Source organism: Clavelina lepadiformis, chromosome 3, assembly GCF_947623445.1.
Source record: "Clavelina lepadiformis chromosome 3, kaClaLepa1.1, whole genome shotgun sequence".
NCBI lineage: Eukaryota > Metazoa > Chordata > Ascidiacea > Aplousobranchia > Clavelinidae > Clavelina > Clavelina lepadiformis.
Window position 1 is genome coordinate 22794789 of NC_135242.1, and position 14877 is coordinate 22809665.

A 14877-nucleotide genomic window follows, 5' to 3' on the forward strand; every position below is an offset into this window, starting at 1 on the left:
AAAACCGTAGAGGAAACGGAATATTTATACACGACACTCGGCTACATTTAAAATGTCAGGAAATCTCAGCGTCTTTTTGCGCTAAGTTAGCAAGTATTGCGTCACACTGTTACCGTTAAGCATATTTTTGCCGTGCATGCATATGCATAGACCCTGGCTGATGCGATACCTTCTTCAAAATGTTTTGCTTCATCAATACATTACCTTTTTTGATTAGCACAAAATATTTTACGCTCCATGTGGGATCTGACGTCACATAGGTGTTTATGACGCACGTATATCGCATACCAGAAGCTCCGAAGTTAACCTAAATATCGACTAACCCTGAACCGCAGAGGTCTGCTTCGATTGAACAACATCCCTGGCTAATCTTTCAGAAATAACTTCAGATTCCAAAAGCAACTTACTAGGAATTTACAGACAAAACGGAAAAGTTGCTTCTGCAAACAGCAACGTGTCGCATTCATCCAAAGGTAACGATTTGGTTCAATGTGGCAGGCTATTATAGGATTATGGCTTGTCTGTAAAAACCAAACAACATTTGGCATTTTAACAGCTTTGAATTAGGCGTTTGGTGTTGGCTTTTACTACGGGAAGTAGTCTTACAGTCGATGTTTTGGTACAATTCCCCCTAAGTCAATAAAATCAGCTGTACATCCAGCAAGTCAGCAACGACTTAACGGCTTTTTATTTGCGCTCTTATGCGATTGCTGAGTGTTTGAATTGCCAGAGAGGTATTTACGATCTTAGCGGGCGATAAAAGCGTCAATATTTAAGGAATTCGTACTCTACCCTAACAACAAAAAGATTGTTGTTACTCGTACATCGAGGGGTGTATAGTTCGTAAATGCTGAATTTGCACCAACAATTTTTTTAAATTTTGTCGTAGCATATCTCCAAGTGTAATCTAATACTGTAGCCTACTTCTATTTTCGTACCATAGAAACAAAAACATTGATTTCTTCGCTAAAAATTCCACGTGACTCACTGTCTGAAAACTTGAAGGTGACAAAATGTTTGAGGGTCACGCATTCTAGTTTTAGTCTTTATTGGAATTTTTTGTTCTTTTAGTGAAATCGCGCTCGACTGAAGGTGGATGGAGATACAACTTGGATCCAAAAGTCCGCTTTGGCTTTGTTTACGGAGCACGGATCAACGTGTTGGTGCTAGGCTAAATAATAGATCTACCTTCAGTTTTTGGCAATAGGCCTACATTAATATAATATAATAGGCCTACTACATTCATACCTCAGAAAAAAGCGAAACCTTTATGCTGCAATAGCTGACTGGGCAATATTTTCCGAAGGCCGTTATTCGCTTTATCAAGGTCGATTTTCAAGCTAAAAAATGAGCCGGTGACTTGTAAAAACGAATCGAGCAACAATCAGCCTTGACACTATTTAAGAGCGGCAGCCTGTTATAACTTGGTTTTATGTTTTTCGAGATGTTTTGTTTTTTTTGCGGGAAAGGGCTGGGCTACTGCGAGTCATACACCGAATGGAATGTATATCCAACCTTTATATCGTATTGCCTAGGCCTACGCCTAATCTAATGGCAGTGCTAAAGTCTATTTTCTATATGGGAAATAATCATTATCGGATGACCTATTAGTTGTCAAGTGAATTTAGGTAGACAAATTGGCACAAACTAGCAATAATCGCGTCTCTATAACCAAACAAAGCAACGGTTAATTCGGGCGCGGTTTAATAATCAACCTAATTTGGAATGCGCAGTGGAACTGTTGGTGGTAAATAAAGTCTGGGCACAAAATTAAATACAAGTAAACAACATACCTGGCGTACTTACAAAATAACAGGCAAAGCGCGAAAGGAACAGCGTTGTTCACTCGGGTGTCGTATAACCAGCACTGCGTTCAAAACACAAAGAAAAACTTCAAATGAAAGAAACTGGGATTTTTTGAAACTTTACTAGGCGAGACGTTCTTAAACATTTTACGGAAATCAAACCCTTGTAAAATTTGTCCCTGATACATATACTCTTATAAAAGCCCCACGCACGCATAAAACAGACTTTAATATGTACGGTCAATCAAATCTTTTGGAGGTATTCTGCAGTGATAATTGATAATAGTTGTGAATTTGTTTATTACTTTAAATATTAAAAGCGTTCAATTACGAAAGGAATGTCTACATGAAGGCTCATTGTAGAATCCTCCAAGCGTTGCATCTTAAAGGGCGACGACCGCAATTGAGATTTTTGTCAAATTTTAAATTCTTTCGTTGCCCTGCTAAGCGTTAAAGGTTAAGCGGTTTAATCACATGCGAGATGCCGTAGCTGTTTTTCGTTTGTTTGAGCGACCAGGTATCGTCTGACACATTCCAACCATACCCTACATTAATCAGGCAACAAAATCCACACAAGACCTTGATGAACTACACTCATTTTAATTATGACCATGGGTACCGGCCATACAGTGTGTACTCTTTACTACTAATACAGTCGTAAATTTTCGAAGGTCTCCAAAAACGTAAAATGTCTCCGCTTAAGTTTTAAAACGGCCAGTTTTATAAGATTCTGCGCATTCTTTCAATCTACTTTGTTCGGGCAATCATGTCATCAAGGAAATAACTTTCGTGGCGGGCATATATACTGTGTTTACAGTTCCTGGCATGAAAAAAAAACAGACAATTCTTTCAGCGCACGTCACAATCGACATTTTCAACTATCCTAGGGGACATTTAGCGACCGATGTTGTTTAAAAATAGAGCTTAATGGTCACGGATTTCTAAAATTTATTCAGTGTCGTAAGTTCGACGAAACTTTCTCCTAATGGTAGACATAATTTCAAAAGAATACAAGCTTCAAACCGGCCTGTTTATAAAAGCACATATACAGTATTCACACACACAAATTCCGCCTACCACATACTTCTTACCTTCGCTGAGAAGAACGGTTTTGCAAAAATTAGAAATTATTCCAACGAGATTTAATCTAACAAGTGCGTTTGTGAATAAATGAACGACCCTTAGTTTAACCAACAAAAACATTTTAATCGAATCCAAATCTCGGAACACTCGCCAGAAACACCACATGGATCAATCTACCGCGTGACATAAAGGTTTGGCAACGGTGAGCTCGGGTTATTGATAGTATACATGACGTGAAAGCCTGATATCCTGGAGATGATTTAAAAGGTTATATTTCAAAAATTTGCCCAATGACGTAAACAAAAACTCGCACAAATTCTTGACCACGTAAGCAAGAAGCCATGGAAAGTACAAAGACAAACAACTTCGCATTCTGTGGTAACCGCAGGATAAGTTTTCCTGAAATTGCCATTTCGCTCGCCTACTGTGAAGTCGCGTGTTTTTACCGGCGGTCGTTAATTACATAGTAAGCATAAGAACTAACAGGTGTTTCGTGGTCTGTTCAAACTGATATTAATATCTGTGTCACTTTAATTTGGGCGAGTCAGAAACAAAAATTGTCAGCTACCGCTTAAAGCAAAAACACTTGAAAAGAATTTTGTTTTTCTTAACTGGACCGATTCCCGCCACTTAACGCTCACCATCGAGTTATGCAGAATGCTTAGAACTTTCGAATTGGTATCAACGCATCATTACAAGATCATTGGCGGTTTGAAGCAGCCACAATAGCAATCGCAAACAATGGCGACCTTGTCTTGTGATCGCGGTATCATAACAGCAACACAACCCGATCAGTTTGATCTAACTGCAACCACTAATTAAAGTACAAGTGAATAGCGTTAAACCCACGAGTTTTGATACATTAGTCGAATAGTTACACTAGGATAACAATTGCAGCGTACGTGCTGAGTCCAGTGAATAATTAATGCGACAGATAATAACAAACAAGATAATACAAACAAGTGCATTTTCCTTACACTCCTTTTAATCAACGTGAAAGGAAGTTTATTACGAAAAACTAAATGTTATGGCTACAAAATGTATTTTATGAACAGAATATTACAGTATCGTTACGTCTTACGGAAACAGAATACATTACTTATTAATATTGAAACTTAAACAATCTCCATTATTCCAACAATAAGCGATTTCTTACAGCGTCTGTTTACAGAAAATCAATTTATTCTTTTTAAAACAAGCTTATTTTCACTGTTTCTGAAAAAACTATTACTCGTTAAGTAAAGAAAAATGTTTTCGTGGAATAAAAGTAAAATCAAAATTTTAAAATTTGACTCCTGCTTCGAAGGTATAATAAATCCGCAAATTACGTCAGTGTGGGCGACTGTCCTTTCCAGACGCAAATCAAATGAATTAGATTTGCCGACCGTCGGACAGATCAATGGATGGTCGCTTCGACACTTCCAATAACCTATTGTCGTCCTCCCAAGAAATATGACGGTGTTCTACCAAAGCTGTTTTAGTAAAACCTGGTCGTCTGTGTTCTTTTTCTTTCGGCAAAATTCTCGTTTTGGGGCATCGACCGCTTATTCATAGCGTAATGTGGTAATTGCTTGTCATTTATCAGCGACCACATTTTAAGTTTATGATTCAACTTCGTTTCCATAAAAATCCGAAACGACTCCACACAATTATACAGAATCTAAAACGATATTGGAAGCGAAACAGATTGAATACGACACCAACAATGCGACTCTTGCCGTGGTCACGCTCATTATAAATTTCAGGAGCACTTGTTAAAAGCAAAGGAGGATAATAAAACCACCAAATACTTTTAATGACTGGCGCCATAACGACATAAACCAAAGCTATCAAGCACAAATACAAAGAAAATTGACAAAATAACTAAGCAACCCCGTTTCGGCAATCGCCCCCCAAATGGTTACGTAGGCGCTGACCAAATCCCGTCATTTCGAGTGTAGTTGCTAAATATAGCTTTTAAACGATGATGGAATGGGTAACGTATAGTAAACAGCGCCAACCTCATCGCTTGGCCTGGTTGTAAACACGACACTTAAATTCTATGAACCAAGAGCACTTAACGCCATGGCTAGAGCCGCCGATATACGAAGTAACTTCGTGAACTTAAATGTTTTCTGTGAACCTACCTGCCTTCTGAGTCAGCACGCTAAGCAGCAGGCTGTATATCATCATTTCTTTGGTTTAACTAAATTCGTTAGTTAACCGAACTCCTATACCATTAGTCAACTAGCAAGTAATTTCATCAGCGAATAGCATTAACCCGTACTTTCACTTAACCATATTGAGTCAAAACTTTCGGAAAAGCAGCCGTTTTACCGCAGATAGCGTGGCCTTTTCCACCAATCAAATACATAACAAACCTACACATTGGTACACAAGCACTTCTACAAGAAACCATATTATCGACATCTTATTGTACAACTTCATAACAATGTTTACAAAAGGCTTGCACATTACTTGTAAACATAAACATTTCGATTTTTGACCTTTTCAATAACGAACATGCAAAGTTAATACGACTATCTTGTGGTCAGACGTAATCGCTCAAATGATGACGTACTGTATTTTAGTTGCTGGACGACCGTTTTCTGGACTTCACATCATGCACACACAGCTGGGAATCAAGTTCACTAAATCCAGTCAATGAATGAGACATGTTGCGTAATCCAAACGATTCGGTATTCGGCTTTCGCCTTTTAAGTTCAATTCTGAATCTGTAATCCACACGTGAGCCAAACGACTATCTTACTGGGCGTCTTGAGAATCATATATTCAACGCATTAGACTTTCACTTCTGATCAAAATTAAGAGACAATACTGTCCAGTTAGAGAGTTAGACACTGTGTTACTGCACTGACACCCGACTCTCTCCACCCGAAATCGTGTTCTTTGCCGTTTCGTTGGTCATCCAATTACGACTTTTTCTACCCGCGACGTGCCCGCACACACGCGGGAGCTTAACGCACGGGCGTGCACGCGGATCAACATTCCAAAGCCTGGTCTTGTTTGTACAAAGCGTTCATGCTCGCCAAGTGAATGCCTGACATACCAAACAGCAAGCGCCCAAGCCCGAACAATCGCTTCTTGAATCTGACTGGTTTTGGCGTTGAAAAGCATGGAATTAAGCTCGAATCGTTGTGATTCCAAGCGGCTCGGCGGTTGATTGGAGTTGGAAGTTATTTTATTTGCACAATTTAGTGGACAAAGAGAAATAATATTTTATTTTTTGTTTAACCTGTAAAAATAAGCTTATCACGGTTTACCGCCTTTCATTGTAAACCGGAATCTTGTGTTATAATTCTGAGCTGAAATTAGATGAAATACACAATTTAACCGACATTTTGGAGTTAACAGCCTTGTACGCACGTGTTTGTCATCCTAATCGCAAAATTCTTGTAATTTTAAAACCATGCCACTTCAATCATTTTTGGGATGTCTAGTGACTTACCTTGTTTTCATCCAGATAAATAACTTCAACACTCATCTAATTGTCTGACTAATAACTTGTTACGTGACTATTGTTGTTATTGTTACGTCATAGAAAAGAATTTCGTCGTCAACAGGGATGATATTTGCTGCACGGTGAAAAATGGGTACCTTAATCGAAAAAGTATTTTAGTACCTTAAATCGTCTTAGTGACTAGGATTCAGTGACCCGCGTATTTTTTATGTGGTCATAGAGATCAGTTGACCTCAAGTGACATGTAGTTTACCGGCTTGAACTAAGGTTTGACGATTCGTATCAGTTTTAATTTTGACATCAGGTTTAGTCTTTTTAGGCTATCACTGTTTCACCAGAGAAATCGTATGTTCAAAGCTATTTCTACAGGTTTCTTGTTAACCCAGTTTAAATGTTATAAGATAGAAACCTAATTTTACCTTCTGTAAACTAAATCTAACTGTAAGATAAATCAACTTTTTGTACCAATTCTTTCAACGCTAACCTAACCGCCTATTTTTCACAACAGGCTGCGTGGCCTACTTTCGATCAAATAGTCACTCTGTAATTTGTGGTTGAAGGCGACTAAATTATATGATCATTAACCTTCGTGTACATTAATTTGGCAGAGGCGCAAAATGATTGTGACGAGAACGATGTTAATTCATGGTTTTAAACACACCTTATAGGGTAGGCCTATTGGAATTCAACACAGTCGAATACATTTCAATCTGTTTTAGTCTTAGCTCAGTGTTGTCATGACTGGATCATGGAGTTCAAGTTATCCAATGACTTTACTTGACTTAAATGTTCTAAAATCTAAATAACTGGACAGACGACAAATACGATGGATATAGATAATTGACAGCATGAAACAGAGCTTGGCATGAGGAAAATTAATTAAATAAAAATATTTCCATAAAAAGCAGGCTATAAATCCGATTAATTTGGAGACAGACATGAACTTATGATAACCAATTTAACTCAACGCTTATGTGACGTCAGGAAACATATTAAATTTAAAGTTATTGACTTGATTTAACTCGGGACAAAATTTAAACTGACAATGTCACGACTGAAATTGGCTCGAGTTAGAAAAAAATGGCTTGGCTACAACGGCCTTGACCTGGGCTAAACGTTTTCGCGAAGTCAGAAAATTTGCTATTGCTTTATTTTTATCAGGTAACCCACATGCATGTGACTTAATTTAAATAGTTTTTCAAATCACTCATCACTTGGTGTAAGCCAAAGCATCAAAACCGAATCTGATTTTGTGTAAGGTGACTTTGAAAGCTTAAAGCCGGGTTTTGGAGCTCATCACTGCTCAAACGATCAACCGCAATGTGGCTTGCTGATCGTTACTTTGTAGATAACCCTACGAACACACTGAACTTAACTTGTGTCGACTCCATATAACTTAATTAATGATTGGCAAGGTGCATAAAGGTAATATCTTTTCCCTGAAGTCTTTTTCAATGACCACAAATTCGCAATCACACTCAACAACATTGTGTATGCATCGGCATGTGGACACGCAAGCTATACCTAATTAGTTAAAATTAGGGCAATTCATAGTCAATAAAGTCATGTTTTTCATGTCAATAAAGAATCGCCCTAGCTGTAATACAATAACAAATATGGGCCTATATGCAGTAATCGTATATAGATAGACGAATGGATACGAGTACGACTTAATTACCATGGAGCTGAAAACACAGCACAAACAAACAACCAGACTAGTTTTCACAATCCAGCAATGAGTTGTTATTAATTATCGTATTAATTGTAAGTTTTTTTGTAATATTAAAGGAATCAGAAGGGTGCAAAACTTACGCGTATTTGTGTAAGTCAAAAATAATTTCGACTAAAACCGCTTTGTAAAGAATGTTGAGGTAATTTCCTGGCAAGTTGAGCAAAGTTTAGATGCCAGTGTTACTTTGGGCCCAACTCATTGAAGCTATGCAGCTACCAAAGACATTATGAACATTTTACACCTTATGTTAATGAAATATGAACATGTCATACTGTACTTTGAGAACTGTAGGTGTTTGTGACTCGCACATGTTGTGACTGTCATTAACTGCTCGCTAAGTCTCGTTCAGCCCAATAAATGCAATTCAAAAATTACAGGTTAGATTGTTGCACAAATTACCTTGCGGTTATAGGAGGAATGCGGTCTTCGTCGACGGTTTACATGCTTGATCGACTGACAGGTATTTTCCGAACACCTTTACCTTGCTTTTTGCTACATAGCACTGTGAAAAAAATGGATCGTGGGCTATTACCTACTTCAAAAAAGACATTTGCTGCAATGTCGCTGGCCTATCTTTCCACTATGCAGACTTAAAATAGCTCAGATTTATAGACGAAACCGGAGATATTTTAAAAATAAACGTCTCCTTTTATCTTTGCCAACAACAAGTCTTCTACGATTACTTCTTCTGCCTTCCAAAGTTAATAGACAACTACAGGTAAAAGACCATTAGGTTGCCTATTTTTAGACGACACCGAAAGCTTAATCCATGGTCGACAAAAATAACATTACGGGCCCATATAACCCCATCCAAGCAGTTTTAAAAGTGAATAAAATCATCAAGTCAGAATAATTAAACTGAGAATGCGCTATCAGTCAGCATTTAAAGTTTATGAAGGGCTACAGTATGAGCTAATATAAAAGAATGGATTGAGAAGTCGTAATGCTTAACAATATTCCAAGTTTTAAAACCTTCAAAGGCAGGTATTAATAGATAATAGCTCAGGAATTCCATCAAAACTTTGCTGGTGATCAGGTTGTCATTGAATGTGACGAAGCTTAAAAGCGCTACCTAGCGGTAATAGAAAACGCTCATTAGAGGATGTTGAGTAACATACCACGACTGTTGTTTATAACCGAATTTTGTAGCTAAAGGTGAAAACTATTTCGCAAAGTTTGACAAATGCTGTACTTATACCTCGAAAGTGAAAAAAATTGGAAAATTTGTGAAAAATGCCAGAAAATCCTCTATTAAGTATGGCTGTCGAAAAAATGATAATGCACAAGTGCCATAAGAAGAGAATACAAACAACTACAGTATATTCAATAATTTTACAATAGAAAAGTTACTATTTTAACGTAACTGACGTAAAATGAATTCAGAGATAGTATACTCTTTATAATGAATACTTATCTCCAATATTGTAAGGTTACAAGCAACCTGATTTGGATAAATTCAGCACCGAGCGCTATCTGTGGTGATGGTCACCTTTATGTTTTTTTCTTGAGGTTTCGTGGTCGCTGTCTGATGAGCGAGCGTTTCGGGATTTATGCTTATGTTTTTTTCTTCTTTTTTTCTCTTGCTCAAGTTCATTATTTTTTTTGTCTTTTTTGTCGTGCTTATGCTTCTCAAAATCTTTTTTTGACTTTGATTTCTTCCTTTCGGCCGCAGGTGTGTCTTTTTCGACCCATGCTGTTTTCTTTTTCTTCCGTTTTGCCTTTCGGTGCTTTTTCTTTTTATGTTCAGAACCACTCTCGCTCTCGGACGTAGAAGATTTCTCCAACATCTGTTGCAACCACCTGACTTTGTTTTCAGTTTTCTTTTCATCAGTCATAATGTTGTACATGGGATCCTCGTGCATCTAAATCCGATACACAAACTGTTCTCGTAAAGGAAATACTCATCTTGGTATAGAAATCATATAAGAATAATAATCCAAAGTTACATTTAATACTTTAAAAACATGGTTTACTTTTTGAACTTTTACACTAAACCAATCTATTTAACAACAAAGCAATTGCCACACAGAAACAAGAACAACTCTGATTTTCATCGGCCAGGTTACCAAGCTAATTCAAGTTTTAATTTTCAGTAGTGCTAATGAAGGGGTTGACAAGTTTGTTTTAGTAAAAGAACCATTTGGCTGCAATTCCCAATAATTTATAAAGTGTAACCATAAAATCCATCTGACTGCTATGAGAAAAATAACGCTATGCATATAACCTACACTTTACAAAGAGAACATTGTATGACAAATATTTTCAAGCAATTGACACTTCTGATGCCATATTAGGCATAATATGCCAAATTCTTGCACTTAAGACTACAATTGCAGAGTATTTATGGTGCAAGTTTTGTAAATACAGCGAGTATTTCTGCATGTGCTGAATGAACTGCACAATCAGTTTGATACAGCTAGATTATTAGGCCAGGTCACTCCCCTATACATTACATAATTAACAATGCAAGAGACAAAAACAAACCTCACGAAACTTCTCGTTTGCCGTGTTTCCAGATATAAAAAGTGGGCACTCTCTGTCTCCTGTTCTGTGTCCATAATTTTTACATTTCCAACCTTAAACAACATACATTAAACGTTAATATTATGCCACTGATGTCTAGTCTATTTATATACTGTATATATCAAACTCATTTCAACTAATTACATGTATCAAACTTTGTTACAGTATATATATTTTTATATATACATATATATATGTGTGTGTGTGTTTATGTTACAGTAATCTTACAACCCCTGCAATTGAAAGTTATGCCGGAATAAAAACACGGTCTTTTAAGTAATGCACAGAGTAAAAGTTTTCTAAAAATGTGGGAAGTGATTATACCACTGGCAGCTTGTATTGCATGCAGCACACCAGTGGGGTGAGCAGAAAATGTTTGCAAAACAGCTAACTTAAAAGGTAACAACAGTGGTTAACTCAAAACAATTAACAGTGTGAATGTTTCGATTTAAGTTGATTTAGGGGGTGGATCTGGATTTGAATTACAGTTAATGGTAGGTTAACAAACCATAACTATTACTGTAGGTTTGTAGGTTGAACATTAAGTGAAAAACAATAGAAGTTTACAATTTTACGGAAGAAATTTACTTTATTTAATGAGTAGTGGTCAGTAGTGCAAATATGACTGCCTCAATGTAGGTTACTCACATTGCATTACTTTAACTTCTTTTCCAAGTGGCATCCATAAGCCCTTTGTTGGTGCATTCGCAAGGAACTCTCTTGCTTTGCGATTTTCTTCAGTATCCGGGATGCATTCTTCAGGAGCATCCTCATGCTCTTTAACAAAACCCGGAGGAGCTTGTTCATAACTGGAAAACACGAAAGAATTTTATTTCATCTATGTCATACGTACGGGATTCAGACACAGGTCTAGCCTATGGCAATGAAATGACACCAACAGATGCATACTTACAAAGTTTCAATATGTTTGATACGTTCAATTATCGCTTTCTCCATATTATGGTCAGTTTTTTTTTTATAAATCTGAATTTAATGCACAGCCTATGTATGAGTGTAGGTTGGTACACCAGTAAGATTATATCCAGCACTTTAGCAACCTAAATTACTGTCGTTCCAGATTAACTGGCAAATCAGTCAATCTGCTCATTAGGGCCTAGGACTGTAACTGAAACGAGTGAAAGAATGAGCTTTATTTCGCATTTATAATACATTACAAGTATAGGCCTACTGGCCTAGTTAAGCACAAAACCAAATAGAATCTCACGGAGTGATGAACAACCAAAGACCTCACGGTCATCACAAACCACAGCCTAGTACCTGACTTCTGTATTTACGGGGCCTACTCAGTGCACTATTGCGTCGCCTTGAGTGCTTCCAAAATACACAGGTTCGTTTGACTAAATTTTGGTATAAAGCAAGAGTTCAGATCGCTGCTGTACTGCAAGGAAAGTAACCTTATCTATCGATGGGAGGTTAGGTAACCAACAGTTAGCCTAAAAAAGCTACCACCAGTATTATAAAGTAGCGTATACAGACAAGCAAAGTAGAATGTAGAGCACTTAAATAAAAATCATTCCATTTATCAAAGCAAATATTCATTGAAACAACTTATTTTCTTATACTCTATTTTTACCAATCACTATTTTACCTTGGTATGATTTCTATGTGGGAGCGTGCAACTGTTATTGTTTGACGTCACACTTTGAACAGTTTATTTGCTTTTAAATAAAGCCTTAAAAGTCTAAGTCGAACGAAACTGTTAGGAACAACATTGTTAAGTTGATTTGGAAGTGGATTGACGGCTACACGCCAGGTGTTCGTAACTATTTTGTTTTTGAAGCTTCTGCTTTGGACTGTAAATAAAAAGTAAATTGTTGTTGCTGTTCTGTTTGTTCAACAAAATTTGCACACCAAAATGAGTTTATCCTTGAGGTAAGTTTGGTAGCCACTTTGTATCTGTTTCGCTAAATAGAAAACATAGCCTACAGTTTACTGTTAATTTAAAAATTTGCTCTAGTGAATTTATACAACTAAAGCAGTCAAAAAGTTAGCAGTCTTAAATAAATGATGAGCAAAATCTATTTTCTTGCTTAATTAAAATCACCTATATACAACCTAATATTCATAGAGCTGGTTTGAGACAGACATTTGACTTCACTGTGTTCATCATGCCAACATTTGTTTATACTCGAAGACTTTTTCTTTACATGTGGTACTGTATGTATATTGTATACGTGTAGAGGCGAGTTAGGGCTTGAAAAATCCAAACGCAAAAAACGAAGAGAATTGACCAATGAACAGAAGCAGGAAATCAAAGAAGCTTTTGAATTATTTGACACCGACAAAGATCAAAAGATAGATTATCATGAGTTAAAGGTGTGTGGAATGTATTTCCAGGAGCTTGTGCGTTTATGGTGTATATGTATTGGCGACTTTATGTAATCGTAAAAAAACCTTAAATGGCTGTCTGTATATATGGTCTTTCGCTGATAAAATTTAGGTGATTCTAGACAACTACATTTTCTGCAGGTGGCAATGAGAGCATTAGGGTTTGATGTGAAAAAAGCAGATGTCCTTAAAGTGCTTCGCGATTATGATCGTGAGGGTACTGGCAGCATAAGTTTTGATGACTACAATGATGTCAGTAAGTGCCACATAGCTGTTGGATAATATGACGATGTATTTTATTTTCTATCAGCAATCACTGCTTTTTGTTTGTTAAAGAGTTTCCGTTTTCTCATTTTTTCAAGCAATAGTATATAGCAGGGCTTCCCAAACTGGGGGTCGCGTAACGAACTTCAGGGGTCGCAGAGCGTATACCAATTTTACACGAAGTACAAAATACAATCAAAACAAAATATACTTCCAGCCTAATAAACATAGAAACCGCCTTGAGACCAGCATTAATAGATATTGAGCCACGGCTGGACTTGCTTTGTAGCAGAAAGCAGTCGGACCAATCACACTGAATAAATGTGTGTGCTTTTTTGTTTGCAGTAGCCTACATATGTGTAAAGTAGTAAGTAGGCTTTGAGTACTGGTGGCTTGAATTCAGTCTTTGCATCTCAATAAATGTCACTAATGACTAATGTATATTTTGCACTGCTTATCAATTTAAACGTGAAGGGTCGCGGAAAACTTCAGAAGTTTGAAAGGGGTCGCGAGCAAAAAAGTTTGGGAAGCCCTGGTATATAGCAATGTGATAATGATTGATTGATGATAACTTAATGATCAGTTTTGTTATAATGAGATGGTGGATGCCACATGAAACTGATTCAATTACTTGTCTCTTTGCTATCAACTTTTTTCCAACAAAAAAGAGTCGAATCACTAATTAACAGAGTTAAAATGATTGATATCGGCTGTCTGAAATAAAAAAATTTCCTTTTGCAGTGACGGAATGGATGTTAGAGAGAGATCCACAGGAGGAATTGACAAAGGCTTTCAAATTATTTGATGATGATGATACTGGAAGAATATCGGTAAGATTTTGTGATTGCTCAAAGTTCAAAGCAAGAATATATGTATCTCTATATGCAGCACTTTCGTGTAGGTGAGAAACTTGCGCAGAGTAGCTCGTGAACTTGGAGAGACCATGTCCGAAGATGAAATCCGTGCAATGGTTGATGAGTTTGATACAGACGGTGACGGGGAGAGTAAGAAAACCATTCTCATTTTGCAGTACCTACTTATAGCTTTTATTGAACCATGTATAATTGTATATACTGCCCATGTTATGTATCTATAAATTTCAGCTTCCAATTGTGAAAATGAAATTGAATTATATTTAAAGTTAAGCCAGCGTGTGATGAAATTTTATTTTTCAGTTAACTTGGAGGAGTTTGTCACCATTATGACTGGGGATACGTGAAGATCCTCTCAACAAGAAATCAGTTTTGGATGTGATTCTTTTTTCATTTTGGCATTGAATTTATGGCCCAAGCCCTGGGAGGTTACAACCTGCTTGAACAGGATCTAAAACCTGAAGGAAACAATTGACTAAATTTTCTTAACTTCAAATCTTAAATGTAACCATAGTATTTCCTGTTGAAAAAATAAGACAAATCAAGTAATACTGGATCGTACCATAATGTTTGTCGACTTCACCTGAACAGTTGTGTTGTTGTATCAAGTTGCACTTTATCTCATTTTGAGCTTACTTGAAGAAAATGAGGCTGAATCTTGGTGTCCTGTAATATGCAGATTCCTTGTGTGATAAAATGCTTTTTATAAACGGCTGGAGTGTATTAAATCTATACTTGTAATAAGTTCGCCTTAGTACAGCTTTCTAATAGTTTTTATATTAAAAAAGT

At 36.9% G+C, this 14877-nt stretch overlaps 2 protein-coding genes across 2 annotated transcripts; one reads left to right on the forward strand and one right to left on the reverse strand.

Moving 5' to 3' along the window:
• Positions 1-8804: 8804 nt before the first annotated feature.
• LOC143450675 (retinitis pigmentosa 9 protein homolog) lies at positions 8805-11916 on the reverse strand. The gene is made up of 4 exons (XM_076951316.1): positions 11517-11916; positions 11252-11412; positions 10565-10656; positions 8805-9942 (listed from the first exon to the last, which is right to left on the reverse strand). The coding sequence occupies exons 1-4, from the start codon at positions 11558-11560 to the stop codon at positions 9550-9552; spliced, it is 690 nt and encodes a 229-aa protein (XP_076807431.1). The 5' UTR covers positions 11561-11916; the 3' UTR covers positions 8805-9549.
• A 384-nt stretch (positions 11917-12300) lies between these two features.
• Positions 12301-14832, forward strand: LOC143449115 (centrin-3-like). The gene is made up of 6 exons (XM_076949191.1): positions 12301-12496; positions 12805-12940; positions 13094-13208; positions 13958-14046; positions 14118-14220; positions 14392-14832. Exons 1-6 carry the CDS (start codon positions 12480-12482, stop codon positions 14433-14435), a joined length of 504 nt encoding a protein of 167 aa, XP_076805306.1. The 5' UTR covers positions 12301-12479; the 3' UTR covers positions 14436-14832.
• Positions 14833-14877: the final 45 nt, after the last annotated feature.

What these genes read in the sequence shown, in the direction of transcription:
- LOC143449115 (XM_076949191.1), top strand. An exon ending in ATGATACTGGAAGAATATCG is followed by an intron (nt 14,047 to 14,117) that starts GTAAGATTTTGT and finishes ACTTTCGTGTAG; the next exon opens with GTGAGAAACTTGCGCAGAGT. An exon ending in TACAGACGGTGACGGGGAGA is followed by an intron (nt 14,221 to 14,391) that starts GTAAGAAAACCA and finishes TTTATTTTTCAG; the next exon opens with TTAACTTGGAGGAGTTTGTC.
- LOC143450675 (XM_076951316.1), bottom strand. Translation starts at nt 11,560, where the DNA reads ATGGAGAAAGCGATAATTGAACGTATCAAACATATTGAAACTTT. An exon ending in ATCAAACATATTGAAACTTT is followed by an intron (nt 11,413 to 11,516) that starts GTAAGTATGCAT and finishes CGTGTTTTCCAG; the next exon opens with TTATGAACAAGCTCCTCCGG. An exon ending in AGAAGTTAAAGTAATGCAAT is followed by an intron (nt 10,657 to 11,251) that starts GTGAGTAACCTA and finishes ATGTTGTTTAAG; the next exon opens with GTTGGAAATGTAAAAATTAT.